Here is a 20,234-nt window from a genome sequence, read left to right as displayed (position 1 = left end):
CAAAAATCCTCACAACTGGACCAATAAGCAACATCATGGGAAAAGATTGAAGTTGTTAAGGATTTCATTTTGTTTGAATCCACAATCAACACCCATGGAAGCAGCAGTCAAGAAATCAAACAATGCATTGTATTGGGCAAATCTGCTGCAAAAGATCTCTGTAAAGTGTTGAAAAGCAAAGATGTCACTTTAAGGACTAAGGTGCACCTGATCCAAGCCATGGTGTTTTCAGTCGCTCCTATGCATGTGAAAGCTGGACAACGAATAAGAATCAAAGAACTGATGCCTTTGAATTATGGTATTGGTGAAGAATATTGAATATAACATGGACTGCCAGGAGAAAGAACAAATCTGTCTTGGAAGAAGTACAGTCAGAATGCCCCTTAGAAGCAAGGTCGGCAAGACTTCATCTCTCATACTTTGGATATGTTATCAGGAGGGACCAGCCCTTAGAGAAGGATATCATGCTTAGTAAAGTAGAGGGTCAGTGAAAAAGAGGAAGACCCTCAAAGAGACAGATTGACACACTGGCTGCAACAATGGGCTCAAGCATAAAACGGTTGTGGGCATGGCGCAGGACCAGGTAGTGTTTCATTCTGTTGTACATAGGGTCACTGTGAGATGGAACCATCTCTAACAGCACCTAACAACATATTTATGTGTATACAGATACATCTATTAGTTTCAAAATAACCATACCAATGTTATTACTAACTATATGATTACCGAAACAGTTTAAGGTTTCTTGGCTTTTTCCCCCTTAGAATAATATATCTCACTAGGATGTTTGGTCAAATGATTGTTTTAATGTCAAATCATTTCTTTGCTGACTCAGACACTTTAATTGCAAAGTGTGTTTTACTGCAGTGCCTTCATCTAAGGAGGGAGGTGCCATTTCCTGTCGAAAAGGAAAGAGGAACAGTCTTACACAGCATTGTATTTTTTACACTGATTTTGTTTTTGCTAGCAGTTCGTAGGAAAAAAGCTTAACAGACTCGTAGAAGTTTTGCTTTACAAACTCTTGCACTGAAGACTCATCTGAATTAACTATTTTCACTCAAGAATTCCTAAACAAAAGAACATCATTTCATTGGACGGGGGAGGTTTGCGAAACCTCCACAGGCTGAAACTGCTCACCTGACTTCTCCAAGCCGGGTTGGGCAACTGCATTCAGCACCCTTTCTGTTGCTAATTATCGAGCACCTCCTGCCACGTAAAGCTGGATGCTGCGTGCTGGGATACCCAGTCAGGAGAGGGCACTCCCTGTGTCTATGGAGCTCACGGTCCCGAGCCAGAGACAAACACGCTAACAATTCATGATTAAACAATGGCAGTAGGTGCGACGCTGTAGATAGGAACCGGGTGTAACGGAAAGCCCGAGATCACTCCTAGGGATGAACTGTCAGACGGGCAAGTAGGCTGCTCCTGCTGACTCTCCCCACATCAGGTGCCAGGTTTGCGCATCAGAGCTGGGAAGTCACAATTTCGAATTCTGTTTCATTGCTTTACGCCCCTGACTAATACGAGGAAGGGCCAAAGGGTGAGGAGGAATAATATCCAATGACCGCTTCCTACAGAAAGAAATAACCAGCATGGGTCGGGGTCGGGGGTGGGTGGGTGAGTGGGCGTGAGAGTCAGGCAAGGGCTAAGGGCGGACGAGACAGCCCAGTTACTGCAAGGAGTCAGTGCCCTGGGAGCCCAAGTCCCTGCCCGGGGCCGCTAGGCAGGGGGCGGGGCTGAACCGGCCACGCCCACTGCAGACAGGTTACCCTGGAGCTCAAGGTGCGCTCTCGTCACACCGCCCGCGAGCGCTCATTGGCTCCTCCCTGGAGCCCCGCCCACTCAGCTGTAGCAGGACCGGCTTCAGTGTCGCCGCCATCTTTGTTGATGTGTCACCTCCGCGGGGGTCTGAGGAAGGCGCGGCGGAGAGAGTGAGGTCTCCGGCCCTGTTCCCCACGTCTGACTTCCTTCTCCCACTCCCCGCCTGCCGGACTCCGCGATGGAGAAGTTGGCCCCTGAGCCGGAGCTCCAGCGGCCTCGTTAGGGTGCGGCCTGAGGCTGGGAGAAGTGGGGTGAGTGTCGGAGGGGTGCCCGGGGCGGACCGGGGAGTCGCGATCGAGGCGAGGCTGCCACCCTCCCGCGCCGTCTTGCAGGTCCCGGGGCGGGGACGAGCCAGCTCCCCACCAGGCTTCTCTCAGTAGGAGGCGAGCGCTGAGGGGACGGAGTTCTGAGCCCCTTCCTCTCCCTGTGTTCCTACCTTGGGTCCCGGGCCGCAGGGGGAGGGGGCCGCGACGTGGGGGCAGGAAGGGCCCGGGGACTTCTAGGGCGGCCAGATTGGGGCGGATCGCCTGGTCTACAAGTGCGAACTGCAGCCAAGCCCCATCTGCTCGGGGATTTTTTCATAGACTAGATCGCTTATTTCTTTTTTCGTCTCCAAGTTGACTGAGTGTGTGAGTGTTTTATGTTTACTGTTGTGGCGACTTTTCACCCCCTTCCAAACGTTTCCATTCTGTGACTTTAAGTTACTTAGAAACGATTCTTTGGCTTTGTGGATACGAGATATAATTATACTACTGTACTTTGTTTTTACATTGCCTTTCCTCTTAAGGACATCAAGGCACCTTGGTTGATAAGGAAGGTAATTACGATATTTCAAATTTGTGCCTCCATCAGATGTGTAAACGGTAAAGCCCCCTTCCACAAATCCCAAAGTACCAATCCTGGGGAACAGTGCAGATGTAATTATTGCTTAGCTGTTAACAATTTAGTAACTTCGGCTGATACTCACATCTTCATTTTGTTTTGAGGAAAGAGGCCTGGATTTGGAGTCAGAACACTTGATTTCGAAGCTTTCACTTGATGTTCTTATGTTGTGCAGTTTCCTTCTCTGTTAAAAGGGAATGGGATTACCTGTCTCATGGGAATTAGAAGAGAGAGTATAGTGAAAATATGTGGTACAGTTCCAGGTACTGGGCAGTCTTCTCCACGTATATGCCATGTACCCTTGATGCCCAGCTTTTGTATGTCTTCCAAAATGAGAGTTTTTCTAAGAAAAATGTGCAGTGAATCAGTGGAACAGTATCGCAAGAGATGTGCTGGGAGTCATTCAAAAAAATTTTATCTGCTATTAAGTGTTTAGGTATGCTGTAGTGGGTGTAGCCTTTGTAGCTACTGATTATACCTTCATATTTGTGGTGTGTTGATCTTGTGGAAAAGATTAAGGTTCAAGAAACATTGATAGTGAAAGTGGACTATCTCCTTGTGTGTAAAGTATACTGTTCCCTGTACAGCTATTTATTCAGTTCTTCCTTTATCCACCATTACACAAATAGAAAATAGTAATGATGGGCCTAGGGTTTTTTGTTTTTTTTTTTAATTCTTTTTTCGTTGGTCTATTTTAAATTCAGTAAATGTATTTGTAAGTCGTGTAAGTAAATAAGCAAGCCTTGTAGTATTAAGAATTAAACTCCTTTTTACAGTAAAGGGAGTCCTGGTGCAGTGGTTAAGTACTCGATTGCTGACCGAAAGGTTGGCGGTTTGAACCCACCAGCTGCTTCGTGGGAGAAAGACCTGGCTGTCTGCTTCCGTATAGATTACAGCCTTGGAAACCGTATGGGGCAATTCTGCTCTGTCCTGTAGGGTCGCTATGAGTCGGAATGGACTCCACGGCTACAGGTTTTTATAGTGTAATATGCAAGCAAATACAATTACTAGAGAATCTCCCTAGTAATGAATGCGTGGATTGTGTTTATATTGATTTTGTCTTTTTTTATTCTGACCTCATCTGATTCAGAATAATTGCATATAAACCTAGAGGTGTCTTCAAACAGTGGAAATTCCATAGAGGCTCAGTGGCATTTCAGAGTCTTATTTATAGCTAATATGAAGGGAATGGCTAGCATGTAGCACAGTAACCACTCTAACCTTTTAGTTCCTTCACCCATAAACTTGAGTCATCCTTTGATGCTTTGCAATGACTGCATGGCTTGTGATAATTGCTTAGTATATTCAGTTTAAAAACATGTCTTTACATTGCAAGCTGACATCATGGAGTGAAGGTAAAACTACAGTATACTCAGTCCTTAGGGAAGGGATGATAGGTTGAAGCAGCTTTGTTTAGAGATTCAGAAAATCATCTTCCCTGTAAAGAATAACTGGTAATCTGCCCTAGTTTCCCAAATTTATCTGACAGTTGCGTGCTAAAGAATCCTTAACCTGAAGTTTCTTTTTTTTTTCTTTTTAATAACGTTTAGGTTTTAATTGTATCTCTTATCTCTAGCTTTAAATAACTACAGCTGATTCATAAATTTCTCATAAACATATCACTGGGCTTAAAATATTACAAATGTTATATTTAATATTCATATTAAGGGTAACAGAGAGAAGATAAATAATTTAAATCTATAAATAAAACCCCCTAATCTTATATTGTTCACACTTCTCCATTGAACTTTGTTTCTCAGCTACTGAGATTTAAAAATTTTACTTGAGCTAAGAAGTAAACAAAGGGAAAAATATTGGGGTGAAAATGATGATAGATACAAAGTGGACCTCAAACCCAGTGAAGTATTGATTGCATTGAGTGTATTTCTTTTTAACTATTTGTGTGTCACTAAGAGACATGAACTGACAAAGTGTGTACTGTAGGGAGGAGGATGTAATAAATGCTAAGAAATAATTTAATTTTTTAACTATATCATACCAAGTTAACCAAGCCCAGGTCAAAGGTGGCTTCAGAATTAAAAAATTAACCAAAACTCTTTAATATGTCATACAACTTATCATTTAAAAATCTTTTTTCTCCCTAAGTTATTCACCTTAAAGAAAAGGGAACTGTAGGTCACATGTTTTTCCCCCCTTCTTTCAGTTTTCAGATTTGAGGAAAAAATTAGCTAAAAATACTTTCATATTTTCTTAGACTCATTAAAGTTCAATTGGTAAGATTTGTATAGATTTGTATAGACAAATCTATATAAGTAGCTCTAAAATAAGATTTCTATATTAATAACTTCCTGCTTTAAAATTTTTTAAAAAATACGAGAGATATGTAAAATTGCTTGGGTCTACTATGGCTGCTAACCAAAAGGTTGGCAGTTCGAATCCACCAGCCGCTCCTTGGAAACCCTATGGGGGCGGTTCTACTCTGTCCTATAGGGTCGCTATGAGTCGGGATCGACTCAGTGACAACGGGTTTGTTTGTTTTTATTATTCCAAAGTGATCATATGACATTTATGATATAGCTTGATAATGTGATACACAATGTGACCACTGACCCTCTTTTTCCCGGAGGATTTGGTACTATTTGCGGGGGAGAGGTCTGGCTACATTTGTTGCCCTGAGTCTTTTTTTTTTTTTTTTTAAATATCTTTTTTTGAGATGTAATTCATATACCATAAAAATCCACCCTGCTTTGAGACTTAGGTGCAAAGCTAAATAAACCCCTATAGAGACCATTGATCTTGGCCTCATATTAACGGACTTTTCCAACTGGTGGACTAAAAGTAACTTTTTTTTTTATATTTTATTGTACTTCAGGTGAACGCTTACAGGACAAATGGTTTCTCATGAAACAGTAGTACACATGTTGTTTTATGACATTGGTTAACAACCCCACAACATATTAACCCTCTATCTTCTCAGCCTTTTTTTTTTGGTGAAAATACACACAGCCAAAGATACACTGTTTCAAAAATTTCTACATGCACAGTTCAGTGACATTGACTACGCTCTTCCAATTGTGCTGTTATTCTCACTTAAGATGAAGGCTTACAGAACAAAATAGTTCCTCATTTAACAGTTACTACAAATGTTGCCCTATGATAAAAGTAACTTTTTAAATCTAGTGATACCTTTCACGTAAAGGAAACTCAATATATTAAAGTTAAATTTTACCAGAAAGTTTAATTAGCATGCGACTACTTTAAAAAATATTTCTTACTTTTTATAGAGCAAATCTAGAATTCTTTGAAATAGCCTGCCCAGTTTTTATCTTTTAGAAGTAGAATTGAATCTGCATAACTTCACCTTATATGAAACTTTAATATTAGATCTTTTCATCATATACAACAAGGTTTTCATGTTTCTTAAACACAAGTTCTTTTCTATTATTTTATTGCTTATTTTTTAAAAGCTTTATCCAGAAAAATAATCATCTTTTAAAGTTATTATCTATTAAGAATAAATTATTTTGTGTTGTGATTATATCAGGTTGGGATGTGCAGATAATTTGATTTAATTGACTGCTTCTGACTTTGTCTTATCAAAATCTTGTTAGAACTCATCACAAATGCAAGTATTCCTTTGTTTATTCTGCTTTCAAAGTGTATTGGGAATATGTAAAAAACCTTTTGATGTACTTTGCCTACAAAGGGCAGTAAACCTTTATGTTGAAGAAAAAGAGTTCTCTTCCAGGTCCAACTTGCTTATCTTAATGGACATTATTTGGAAAGCTGACGTTATGTGAGACACAAATGGTTCTGTTTGTAATTGAAAATTTATAGTTTTTTGTAAATAATATTTATGCTGATCTGAGTTAGGTTTTTCTGTCCGACTTAAAGCACTCATGCATTTCTATAGCTTCTAATGAAATTTGGGCAGGCCTTAAGATGAAAATTCTGTAACTTTAAAATAAATACTATATAACCTATAATGATTTAGTGTTTGTTGGCAGCAACAAATGAAGAGGAAGAGATTTAATACAGAGCCTCTTATGTTGGGTCCACTGTAGGGGAATGTCAGAGGAATGTCTTTTTCATTCACTGCCACGTTCTCAATACCTAGAACAGTACCTGGACGTATTAGATGCTCAGTGCATATTTGGTGAATGAACAAATTAATATCTAGTTTGGAAATGTATTTCTGACTTGGTACCTTTGTATGAGGCTTGTTTGATAACCTCTTCCCAAATATCTGTGAATTGGATTCTTTTGTATTTACAGTTTATTGACTATGCCTATGTTTTTTGTTTGTTTGTTTATAGTGCTAATTAGTGAGGGAAAAAGGAAATACAATTATAAGCCATTAAAGATGGTGTTTGTATTTGTATGGCTCTTTAATGGAAATACTTTTGTACAATTGTGAGTTTTAAAAGTTTAAGTCATTTCTTATGTATATGTCCTTTTCATTAAGAAATAAAATCCAAAGGGAGGAATGGTTGGCTTTAAGGCTAATAAATGTTTCTTGACCAGTTGCCTACAGCTGATGAGCTCCAGTAAGAGCGAAACCAGTTCTCCACTGAAGCAGTTTTGAAGTGTGAATTGGTCCTGTAGTACTGTGTCAGAAACAACTTTGAAAAAAAAAAGAAAGTGTTTGAATTTAAAGATGACTTTTGTGACTCTGCTAAATTTTAAATACAGTGTTTTCCTCTAATGAGTAAGAGTTGCTAAAAAGTCATATAACCTGTTATTTTTTGCCTCAAAAAAGCAATATAAATTGTAATTTACAGTAGTAATCACTATATATATGAATGTGATTTGTTTTGTACAAGCACTTCTTAAAACAATCTTGTAAACAAATGGCTAGTTTTACATCCTTCCCTGTTTACTAAGAGGCTATTCCATCCTCAGTAGCTTTGATGACACCCCCCAAGAGAGAAAAATTGGACAGCAACCAGATTGGCACACATTAGTGTTGCCAGCTGGAGGCCCACAAGAGGACTCAGCTGACTGTTTTTTCTCCTGGTTAGTTGTAGAGGGAATCAAGGTCATGGCTCTTTTCTGTCTGCTACCACTCGTGCAGTTATTTCATCTTTGACGATGGCCTTGTTACATAGATACACATAGATCTTCATTAACCCCTCTCTTTTTCCTTTTTCCTTCAACCGTTATTCATTTGAGTATCAGAAAAGAAAGTTTGCAAGCTAAGTGGTTATCAAATGCCAATTTTTATGATGACTTTTTCAAAAGTCATGGGCATATTACTGAGGAACAATATAGGAAGTACTTGCCTTTTGAGATTAAATTAAGTTTTGCTTAATTTACAGGTGCATAAAAACAGAAACCCTGGTGGTATAGTGGTTAAGAGCTATGGCCACTAACCAAAGGGTCGGCAGTTCAAATCTACCAGGCGCTTCTTGAAAATCCTATGGGGCAGTTCTACTCTATAGAGTTGCTATGAGTTGGAATCGACGCAACGGGTTTGTTTTTTTTTTTTTTTTTTTTAATATGTAAAACAGAGTTAGAGTCTAAGCTTAGGTAATTATAAAAATAGTTTATTTATTTATTTTCACCTAGATGCACACCCAGCAGGATGTGGAACAAATTTTTGTTGTTCTGCACTGCGCAGAACATTATAAGTCTCACAGCCTGCCCTGCTTCCCACCCACTATTGCTGCCCTTCGGTTTCCCAGATCATTGTGTAAACCCAGTGGGCCTCACCCCATTGAGAACCTCTGGATACATTTGTAAAAATTAGTGTAAATGTAGTAGAGAATATATTTGTTAAATTTATTTAATTGTTACTAGTATTTTGCTTGAGATTTAAGACATTTATTTCAGAGTAAAGCTCCTTGGTTTCTTGCAAGTGCAGAGATAATTTCAAAGGCTGGAGACTGCCTCTTTAAAAATGTCACAAGGAGGGCTGTGACTATGTGCTTGATAAGTATAAATGCAGTATGTTTTAGTTTACATAAGAAATTATTTTCATACTTTCATTGAAGGAAAATTTAGAGGAAGATGTGGCATTAGAATTGGTTCTTTAGACATAATTAAGCTCTCAGTAGACTGAAGGGAAGACCGTTTTAGATGGGGAGGAAGCCATGGGAATGTTAATGTACAAATTGGGGGACTCTTGAGTAGACTGGTCCAGACTGGTAGAGTATAGTTAAGCACTAGGATTTTAGGAATGTGTTGAGAGATAAGATTGGAAAAGTAGTACAACTGGTTTACTGAGGAATCTGAAAGAGATAGGTAAATCGATATCTATCACTCAGAAGCCCAGGACTGAAACTATGTGGCATCAAGTAGGAGCTGTTGATTCAAATTATCAGAGTGGATGAATTCTAGGAAGGAAAATAAAGACTTGAGGACTGAACCTTGGGGAACATGAAAGCTGAGTAAGATGTTAATAACCAGTGTTTGCTTAGTGGTTTTCCATTGACAAAGCATGGCACAGATGTAGGAGCCATCAAGTCAGATGATAAAAGTTTCTTCCATTTTGTCTATACTAGTGAGTCATAATGCCTTTACAGTGCTACTCTCTTTTAAATAGATACTTTATCTGCTATCCATTACATTTTGGCCAGCTATTGGTCAACTTCTGCATTAACTAGTACAACAGTAACTAGTCTGAATTTTTAAATCTGCTCCCTTCATTAGTTTTTATATTCATTTTTAAATTGGTAAGATTTAAAATTTAACAGCAATACATTTACAAAGTATACCTTAAAGTGGTACTTTGGAGAAGATGATGTAGTGGCTAATGCCCTATTTGAGAATTATTGTACTTTGTCCTAGGAATACAACAAAAGAAGCCCTGGTGGTGCAGTGGTTAAGCACTTGGCTGCTAACCAAAAGGTTAGTGGTTTGAACGCATCAGCCACTCTGCGGGAGAAAGATGTGGCGGTCTGCTTCCTTAAAGATCACAGCCTTGGAAACCCTATGGGGCAGTTCAACTGTGTCCTATAGGATCACTATGAGTCAGAATTGACTCAGTGGCAATGGGTTTGGTTTTGGTATGGAGGAATACAACATACTTGTGAGTCCTTTTATTTACTTACTTCATTTATTTGTATTGTTTAATCTAAGCCTCTAATACTAATTTGGGCTTTGGCTTGGTTATAAAATATATGCAACAAGTTAATAATGATCATTTGAGTGGTTGTTTGGAAATATATGTTGTACAGATAGGTAGTTTAAGTACTAAGGCCAATGTCTTTATTAGTTGGTGCCCCAAAAGGCAGTCTAAACTAAAAACCAGGGTATTTAATGAAAATACTGGTCTCCTTCTTGCCTTTCTTAAAATTATTCCTCCTATTTTCTGCATAGAATAATGTTCCTCAAATACTGGTTTTATTATATCACTTCTGTGCTTACAGGCTTTAATTCAGCAAATATTTGAGAACCTGCTATGTGTTAGAAGTTCTGTACAATCAAGTATCAAAGTCTACCATGATTTATTGTCCTTCTTTACAAAGTTTACTCCTGTGGATTCTACCAGACCAGTGTTAGTCTCCTCTTACCCTTTTTTTTTTTTTTTAAATCATTCTCTGACCTCCACCTATACCAGACTGGCATAAACATACATCTTGTTTTCTGTTATTCAGAAATTTAATCTTTTATGTTTTGTCTTCCATAAATACACCTCCCGTCGGGAACTATTTCTTTCCTTGTTTCTGTCAAACTGTCATCTGCCCATTTTTTATCCAACCTCATATGATTAAGGTAACTCATCCACCCTGTATTTGCTTTGTTAATGCCAGACAAGAGAAAACCAAACCATACCCATTGCCATCGAGTCGATTATGACTCATAGCGACCCTGTAAGACAGAGTGGAACTGCCCCATAGAGTTTCCAAAGAGCGCCTGATAGATTCGCACTGCCGACCTTTTGGTTAGCAGCTGTAGCTCTTAACCACTATGCCACCAGGGTTTCCAACCAGACAAGACAAGCTGATTCTCTTTCATCAAGATTGCTGAAATATTTTATGTTTATTTGTCCCAAGATAATTTTTGAAGTTGGTTAATTTTTATATGATGGCTAGTGTAATGACTTTCATGAACAATATAAAAATATATTCTAACCTTGTCGAATTAATTTTTTTAATGTTACTTTTGTGACCTAGGCAGTGCAAATGGGCTCCATTTGATTTGCACTAAGCATTGTTTATTCCTGATGAGAATGTTTGAAAATCACCATGGTACTTCCTGGATCACCCTGCCTGTCTAAAAAACAGATTCCTCTAAGAAATCTTTTACACCCTGATTTCTTCTCAGCTCAGCTCTAGGCCTCTGGGCTATAGGTAGCTGTGTCTTGTTATTGTTTAATTTTTGTTCTTAGTAAATTTTTTATCATATTTAATCTGCATTGTTTATATTATCTGGGTATGCGATTTCTAGTGCTTTCATTCTTGCCTTACTTCCCCACTATTTTCTTACATTCTTGAGGTAGTCTTTTTTCCCTCTTGGAGCTGAAGGAATTCTAACACTTCTTTGGTGCTAACCTAATTCCTAGTGTTATTCCGCCCTGGTGGCATAGTGGTTAAGAGTTCGGCTGCTAACCAAAAGGTTGGCAGTTTGAATCCACTAGCTGCTTCTTGGAAACCCTATGGAGCAGTTCTGCTCTGTCCTGTAGGGTCGCTATGTGTCAGAATTGATTCGATGGCAACGGGTTTGGTTTTTTTTTTTTGTAGCATCTTACTGGGGTGATTAAGAATGCCAAGCTGCAGCTGAAATTAACTAGTGTGAAGTTGTATGACTGCATGGAAGGAAGAGAATATGGGACATTGCAGCAGCCTTACTGGTTGTAGCACACTTGGGTTGGTTGTCCTATTCTTTTTTCTTTCCCCCCAAGTAAAGACTTTTAAAGGAATTACTAGTGGTGAAATTTGTAACCTTAGTTAGTCCACATAATGGAGTGTGTACAATATATATAGAGTCTTGGTTAAAAAAAATTAATTTTGATGTTTTGACTTTCTTAGATGTAAAAGAAAGATCAGGAGCAGATTTGAAGAAATTCAGAGTGAATTGGTGCCAGTCAGCATGTCAGAGACAGAGCACGTAGCCTCCATTTCCTCTGATAAAAACACTGGGAAAACATCTGAATTCAAGGAAGACTCATGCAGTTCGTTTTCTGATGATGAAAGCAGCAGCTTAGAAAATGAGTCAAAACAATTGTCACCAAGCTTTGATAAAACTTTATGTCAACCTAATGTACACAATAATCAAACTGAAGCACAGGAAAATTCTATTCCAGATCATGGTGGAGGGGAGGATTCTTGTGCTAAAACAGACATATGCCCTGAAAATTCTGAACAAATAGCTAATTTTCCTGGTGGAGATTTTGCAAAGCAAGTTTCAAAAACAAATGATACAGAGCAGACAGTAACACAAATACTGGCGGAATTAAGGTCATCTACACTTACAGAAGCAGCTTATCAAAAGACTTATGCAGAAAGTCCTTATGATACAGACTGCACCAAGAAACTTATTTCAAAAATAAAGAATGTTTCAGCATCAGAGGATTTGTTGGAAGAAATTGAATCTGAGCTCTTATCTACAGAGTTTGCAGATGAACGCCAAGTACCGAATGGAATGAATAAGGGGGAGCATGCATTAATTATGTTTGAAAAATGTGTACAAGATAAGTATTTGCAGCAGGAACATACCATAAAGAAGTAAGTTTGATTTCCTTTGGTTATCTACCCCCCCGCCCCTCGCCAGGGATTACAGATTGAATTCTTTAAAGGAAAGTCATTTGTTCACTTTCAATCCCACAATGGAGCCATGGATGTAATAGTTGATCAATAAGTATATATTTACTGAATAATTGTCAAGTTTGTCTAGTTATTTAATATCTAACTCACAAAGGAAAAATCTTAAACAGTATAAGTTCATTAAAGATCTAGAAATCTTTGTAAAGACAAGTCAGATTTTTCAGTTTTGAAAGAATGTAGAAGTACACACTTCTCACTTATCGACATGGTTAGGTTCCAAAGACCAGGTCGTTATGTGAAATCAGTGTTATGTGAAAATGGAGGATGACCACATCAGATCACAAAATGGAGGTTACTGCGTCATTATATAACTATCAAATTACATCATTACATAATTGCCAAACCACTGAGAATCATGGCCCAGCCGAGTTGACACATAACCTTAACCATCAAAGCCAGCATTCCTCTCACCTTGCACCACGGCGTTGCTGCCAGACGTACATAGTTAATGTGCAAAATAGTCAGATAGTAGATTTTTTACTATTGTCATAAATGCAAAATGTTGAATAACAAGATAGTTGATAAGTGGGGAGAAGTTGTATTATCAAAATTAAGAGAAATTCAGAAGCAAATGAGAAGTCATGAAATTCAAAGAGTTTTTCTTAAAATCCACACTGTAAATTCTTGGGTTTAAAAAACTAAAATTTAGCGAATAAAAGAATTGGTTGATGATACATTCAGGAAAAAAGAACAGTTATTTTAGACTTCTCTTAAATTTGTATAGTTCATTTTTGTTTTGCTAATAGTTTAATTTCATTTAATCTTTTTCCCAATAGTATTAACATACTACTCTGTATTTTTATTCTAGATTTATATAACTAAATGATATATAGGTTTAGGTGCACTTTTGGAACCTTTAAGAAAGGAAAATAAAGCATACTAGCCTCCCCTAAAATACAGTCTGATTGTCTTTTTAGAAACATACTTTAAAAAAATTTGCAATAGGTGGCAGGGTGGGGGTGTGTGTGTATGTATGTGTAGGAGAAAGGGAGAGAGGAAATCCAGGTATCAGAGGAGGATGACAGGAAAAAATATACTGTGATCCAAGTATTGCTCGATGTGAAATTGGCTGTTAATGATCTCCTTGCTTCTAGTCTTTACTCTTCCAGATTATCTTGCTCAGTCGTTCTTCCCAAAACCGGCTCACTGTGACTTCATTGGCTTAGCCAATGAACTGTAATCTCTTGGCATCCAGGGTCCTTCTTAATACTACCCCAAATCTAATGCCTGGACTATTAAATGAGATAATGCACATAAAGCAAACTTTGCAAATAATAAGTGTGCAATAAATGTTAGGTAATAGCTATTGTTATTAATAATCCTAGAAGAGTAGCTATTAATAGGTGTCTTATAGTTCTTAGGTGTCTTTTATAGTTCTGAGTACTTTGCAGGTAATTTTTAAGCTTTTATTTCTATTTTGCTAGGAGTCTCAAAATGAAATTTCTGTTTAAACTTCTGTTATTTTACATTAACTATACTTCTATAACTTTTAGAGTATCATTATAATATTTCTAAAATCTAAAGCAGGATTTCTCAACTTCGGCACTATTGACATTTTGGCCCAGATAATTCATTGTTGTGGGGAGGCTGCCCTGTGCATTGTAAGATGTTTAGCAGCATCGCTGGCCTCTACCCACTAGATGCTAGTAGCTGTCCCCCCTCCCCCACCTCCAGGTGTTAACAACCAAAAATGTCTCCAGACAGATGTCTGGAGCGGTAAAATGTGCCCTGGGAAGCAAAATCGATTCTGGTTTAGAACTGCTGATCTAAAGAGACGAAGTGCATAGTTGAGATTCCCAGAGGCATACACTTAAAAGGGTAGAGTTTTCTTTATCTGAATATATTTCACTGATTTTAAATACATGAATAAATTTCTAGGAAAAAGATAATAACGTTATTGACTAGAGAGTATTTGGCAAAGTAAAATGTATCATTGTAAAAAGATTACTTAGGAATGTTGATTTATAATCACAGCTATCTACACCCTAATCTGCAAACAGATTATATTCCACATCTCGTTTTATCTCCATTTTTACTTACGCTTTACCTATACTATCCTTTTCATATTTTAGATTAATTAAAGAAAATAAGAAGCATCAAGAGCTCATTTTAGACATTTGCTCAGAAAAAGACAATTTAAGAGAAGAACTAAAGAAAAGAACAGAAACAGAGAAGCAGCATATGAGCATAATTAAACAGGTAAAAAGACAAAAATCTTTAAAGTCTATATTTTAATTTATAAAATAAACTCATTCCTGAAAAGTTGTATGTAAATTGAAGTTCTGTAAGTTAAATTGTTTATTTTAAATGCAGAGAATTATTTGACATTTAAAGCATTCTCTTTTGTAAACTGGAAAAGCATATCGTAATCTTTTAAAGTAAACCTACATTTTTATATGATGTATGTGACTATATTGTGTATTATAGAAATCTGGGAAATAAAAGATGATTTGATTTGACAGTCAACCAAACTGCTTTTGCCAATTATGGAAAGAAACAATATACCTAAAAGTTAATATCTAGCATTAGAAATGTTTTTAAGCTTATAGTTTAATATGATTCCATTCTCAGTATTTTTGTTAACTATACTGTGAAGACTGGATCCTATGATTTAGATTTTGTCTGGCTGGCTGGCTTCCCTAGCCCATCCTGTTCTTTTCTTCCCTTTCCCTTTCTTTCTCTGTCCTCTCTTCTTCTGCTTTCATCCCTCCCTTCCTCTCTCCCTTCCTCCTTCTCTTCTTCTCTTCCTTCTCTCTTTTGTGCCATACACTCTTCTGATTCATGGATCAACAAAGTGAATACTCAGACTGGTGGTAGCAAAACTGAGTTGCTCCTTATCTTTCTAAGCTGCATTTTCTTCTTTGGACGGGATAGAAGCAATTTAGCCTTAAGAGTCCTTCCTTTTGCCCCATCTTTCACTTAAAGCTATATAATGAAATGACGATTGGCAATAACAATAAAATAAAACCGAGCTTCACTTGCTTATGCTTTGCTGTTCTTAATGCACCTTTACGTAGTTGGAATGTGATTGTATTTGTAAAATTCTATGTGTTGAAATCCTGATTTTTATGTGCTTTAGGTCTGCTACATGTAAACCAAACTTAGAACCTTCAGGTGTGAGGAAACCTTAAAAATAGGCTAAATCCATATTTTGTAGTCAGGTTACTGCTGATGACCAGAAGCTTCACACTAAACAGATGGGAGGAAACCAGAGCTGTTCCTTTTATGAGCTCCTTGGTAATTTGGTCTTTTATTAAGAGAAAATTGGATTTTCCTTTCTTTTGCTAGCATTTAGAGAACTTTACACTTCTAAATAGATAACTGGGATAGCAGGATTTTCTTAATTTTATTTCTAGATCTGCTCTATTCCTACTTTTCTACTTTCTTTTGTATTAAGTGAATATTTTATAATGTACCATTTTAATTTCTTTAATGATTTTTTTTCACTATTTTTATTTATTTCTTCAGTGGTTGGTCTAGAGCTTCCATATACACCTAAAAAAAAACAAAAAACCTAACCCATTGCCATCAGGTAGATCTGGATTCTCTAAGACAGAGTAGAATTGCCCCATAGGGTTTCGAAGGAGCAGGTGGTAGATTCGAACTGCCAACCTTTTGGTTAGCAACCAAGCTCTTAACCACTGTGCCACCAGGGCTCCCGTATACTCCTACTCCTCACTTACCAGCTATCTCATTATCCAATATTTTGTATTTACAACAATAGTAAAAAACCTACTATCCGACTATTTTGCACATTAATGACATACATCTGGCAGTAACCCTTTCATGAAACATATAGCGCCCGCCTACATTTTCCGCCTACATTTTCCAGAGGGACAGACATAACATTTTGTGATCTGATGTGGTCATCCTCCATTTTTGCATAATGCTGATTTTCACATAATGACCTGGTCTTTGGAACCTAACCATGTCCATAAGTGAGGAATGGGCATACATCTTAATTTATCAGGATTTGCTTCAGATTTATACTAACTTAATTCCAGTGAGATATAGAAATGTTAACATTTAATTTTGATTTCTGTATTTATTGCTTTTTTCATGTTTATTTACATTGCTTATATTTATTTGAAGTATTAGTGGCCTATTTGCTATAGCTATAAAAATAACATGGAAATAATTTTCTTTACAGTTGGAATCAAAAATAGAGGAACTTAATAACGAAGTTAAAGCTTCCAAAGATAAACTAGTAGCTCAAGATATTGCAGCTAAAAATGCAATTCAGCAGTTGCACAAAGAGATGGCCCATCGAATGGAACAGGTATTTTTCACATCATCATTAAATTGATACTCTCATGATTTCTTGTTTATTAAAGTAAACTAATCCTGAAGAGCATTTTGGACATCAGTGGTGTATTAAGAGTAATAGTTTTATTAATATAAAAATTAACCTTTTCTAAAGATGCTAAACCAATACATAAATACATGCTAATTATGAAAAACTATAATAAATAAAGGATGTATGTGGAATATAAAGTAAAAGTCTCCTGCTTCATCCCTTTTCATCCCATCCTTTGTTCCAGATTCCCAGCATGCGCTCGTGCACGCACGCGTGTGCGCGCGTGCACACACACACGCACACACACAACTTACACCTACATTAAAGAAAAAAAACAAACCTGCTGCGGTCGAATCGATTCTGACTCATAGTGACCCTATAGGACAGAGTAGAACTGCCCCGTAGGGTTTCCAAGGACTGGCTGCTGGATTCAAACTGTTGACCTTTTGGTTAGCAGCCTGAGCTGTTAACCAGTGCACCACCAGGGCTGCGCGCATACACACCCCAATTTAATTTTCCAGGTTGAGGTTTCCCCATTTCCCAGGCCAGATTGGTAGCATGAATTTGGACCTCAAACACAAAGAGGTAGAGCTGTGGTTATAAATTCTTGGGAATTTTATAATTTGTCCCTCACCTGCCCCCTACATGAAATAGAGTTACCATGTTATGTTCCTTTGTTCAAAAGGAGGATTTTTTTTTCTTTTTTCCTTTAATCTTTTCCCTGTTTAAATTTTATTTATTTTTATTTTTTATTGTGATTTAGGTGAAAGTTTACAGAGCAAATTAGTTTCTCATTAAACAGTTAATACACCAAAAGGAGGGTTTTTTGGAGCCCACCCTTTCACTAAAGGTATAGCCCTTTAAGGGTCCCAGTGGTGGTTATTTGTTTGTGCGTGCAGAGTGGGGTGGGGGTAACGGTCTCGCTTCCAATTCTTTACCTTGCTGTGGGCTCAAGATCTTGTCTCTAACTCTTCTCCCCACGGCCTCATAAATTGACGAGTGTCCTCAGGGCGATCCAGGTCTCAGTCCTAGCATACCAACCTGGAGGATAAAACAGAAGAGAACAACTCCATCAGCTTAAGTAAAGGGAACAGGAGAGGGTAAAAGCACATATTAGGGATTTTTTGTTTATTGTATCATTTTTCTATAATTTAGATTTTTCCTTTTATTTTAAAATTGCATGGCACATATCCTGGGAATGTTGCACAATAACCAAAAACTGCATTCATGATCTAATAGGAAACTATTATTTCAATTTGTTTTTATTATTTGGAAAAATTTTTTTTACAATGCTCGATAATATTTTTTCAAAGGCCAGCAAAAAATGTGAAGAGGCACGCCAGGAAAAAGAAGCAATGGTAATGAAGTATGTAAGAGGTGAGAAGGAATCTTTAGACCTTCGAAAGGAAAAAGAGATACTTGAGAGAAAACTTAGAGATGCAAATAAGGAATTTGAGAAAAACACTAACAAAATTAAACAGCTTTCTCAGGAGAAAGGAAGGTTGCACCAGCTGTATGAAACAAAGGTATAACTTGTGCTATTATATATTATTTGGAATTTATTCTCTTTGCTTTTCCTTATTTAATCAAATAATCATTTAACTTAACATGGTTAAAACACCCTTACGCATAAAATTGTTTTTATTAGTTTACCTTTGAAGAATGTGAATGTTTTAGTAATTGTAGTATCTTGGCATACTTTACATAGTTGATGTATTACATAGTTTACCTGTCTACGAAAAAGGTTTGCTGGGAAAAGATGCAGGTAGTGACACATATTGCTTGTTAGATATCTTTTACTTGATAGACCTTTTTAAAAGCTTTACAAATCTGATGTTGGAGAAATGAGTTTTTGCCTTAAGGGAAGATTTTATTTTGGTGAAATATGTATCTAGTAGTGTCAAATGTGAAAAATTTTAGAGCTAGAAATATAATTTGACTAGAATCTTAATGAAAAACTTACTATAGGAACAAATTCGTATGTTTCTTACAGAACAAACCATGACCTTAGATGCTGTCCAAGGCTCAGATTTAATTACGGAGCAATTCAGAACTCTGGCTGTTAACAGGCAGCCTCATGGCATGGCCATGTTTCTAGTGCATTATCATTTTTTGGTGATTAATGTTATTTTTTAGTTATTAAGTTTTAATCTCACAACACACCCAATTGGTTAAAATAAAAATGTAAACAATCTTTATGTCTAATAATTGGATTTAGCTGTTTTACTGCCCTCTTATGATTTGAACTTTAAATTAGCTTTATATAGCTTTAAAGTAAATTTCGAGCCATCTGTAATTTGGAGAAAATGTAATGGCATAAATATAAAAGTAGAAATGTAGACCTTTTGAAGAAGGATGAAAGAGGTCTTTTAAAAAAATAATAAATTGAAGAAAAGAGATAGGGAAAACTTCTCTAAGATTATCACAAACTATAGTATGTATGATTGTGTCTCTGGCGTTGGCTTAGAAGAGTTCTTATTTTGATCAGAAAAAAACAAAAAACTGTAATATGAATTATTGAAATTCCCACTTAGGTTTTTGACTATGAAATTCACAATACAAAAGGCTTTTCCTTATGAATAATGTGCTTTAATTTAAGGCATAGATATTAGATGCTATTTGAATGATTTTGGCCTCTAGTTTTGTAAAACTTGTTGAAAAGATTTCTTTAGATTTACTGTGAAATTATAGCAGGGTCAGCAAACTTTTTCTGTAAAGGGCCAGATAGGAAATATTTTAGGCTTTACCGGCCATATGGTCTCTCTTGCAACCACTGAACTCAGCCATTGTATCAGGAAAGCAGCCATAGACAATATGTAAACAAATAAGGGTGATTATTTTCCCTGAAAAGCTTATTTATGGGCACAGAAATTTGAATTTTATATAATTTTCATGTGTCATAATTGTTCTTTTTATTTTATTTTTCATTCATTTAAAAATGTAAAACATGGGAGTCGTACAAAAACAGGTGGTGGGCCAGATTGGCCTGTGGGCCATAGTATGCCAGCCCTTAAATTACAATATATTGCATTGATTATTTTGAAGGGGTATAAAAGACACAAATAATTGGTTGATTGTTTAGATGAAAATATGACCTGGTGATGTTATTTTAGGAAGGTGAAACATCTAGACTCAGCAGAGAGATAGACAAATTAAAGGAAGATGTCAACTCTCACATCATTAAAGTAAAATGGGCACAAAACAAATTAAAAGCTGAAATGGATTCACACAAGGTAAGTACTATAATCAGTCATAATTATTAGAATCAGTTTTAAGAACAAATGCAGGAACAGTTAATGAGGCAGGATAGCTTGGGCCTGAATATTTGATGTTTGTAAAAAGAATACTTCCTTGTGTGTTTTACATATCAAATTGGTTGAGATGTTAAATTTTATCGGTGATTGTTTACAGTCCCCAAATTAACCCGGCTCTTTAAGCACTTTTTGTATGTTATATTTTATATTAAACATTGTCAGGTGTTTTTGGGGGGTAGGGGATGAGGCGAA

General features: G+C 36.8%; 1 protein-coding gene across 7 annotated transcripts in view; it reads left to right on the top strand.

Moving 5' to 3' along the window:
- Nucleotides 1–1,865: 1,865 nt before the first annotated feature.
- The window catches only part of CCDC186 (coiled-coil domain containing 186), a 40,170-nt gene continuing 21,801 nt past the window's right edge, over nucleotides 1,866–20,234 (top strand). For 2 of the 7 annotated variants that reach the window (XR_002823808.1, XR_002823807.1), the window contains exons 1-6: nucleotides 8,201–9,513; nucleotides 11,637–12,332; nucleotides 14,504–14,630; nucleotides 16,582–16,710; nucleotides 18,042–18,254; nucleotides 19,842–19,961. Coding sequence is in view for 5 of the 7 variants with exons in the window: in XM_023729964.1 (XP_023585732.1) it covers nucleotides 9,419–9,513; nucleotides 11,637–12,332; nucleotides 14,504–14,630; nucleotides 16,582–16,710; nucleotides 18,042–18,254; nucleotides 19,842–19,961 (1,380 nt within the window). In the remaining 2 variants the exon portion in view is untranslated. Of the gene's footprint in view, nucleotides 2,073–8,200; nucleotides 9,514–9,626; nucleotides 10,163–11,348; nucleotides 11,475–11,636; nucleotides 12,333–14,503; nucleotides 14,631–16,581; nucleotides 16,711–18,041; nucleotides 18,255–19,841; nucleotides 19,962–20,234 lie in introns of those variants that run through there. The other 5 variants (XM_023729962.1, XM_004374861.2, XM_023729964.1 and 2 more) reach the window with 5 other exon arrangements.

The sequence above is a fragment of the Trichechus manatus genome, unplaced genomic scaffold (assembly GCF_000243295.1).
Source record: "Trichechus manatus latirostris isolate Lorelei unplaced genomic scaffold, TriManLat1.0 scaffold00031, whole genome shotgun sequence".
Lineage (NCBI taxonomy): Eukaryota > Metazoa > Chordata > Mammalia > Sirenia > Trichechidae > Trichechus > Trichechus manatus.
This window is presented reverse-complemented; position numbering and strand designations above follow the sequence as displayed.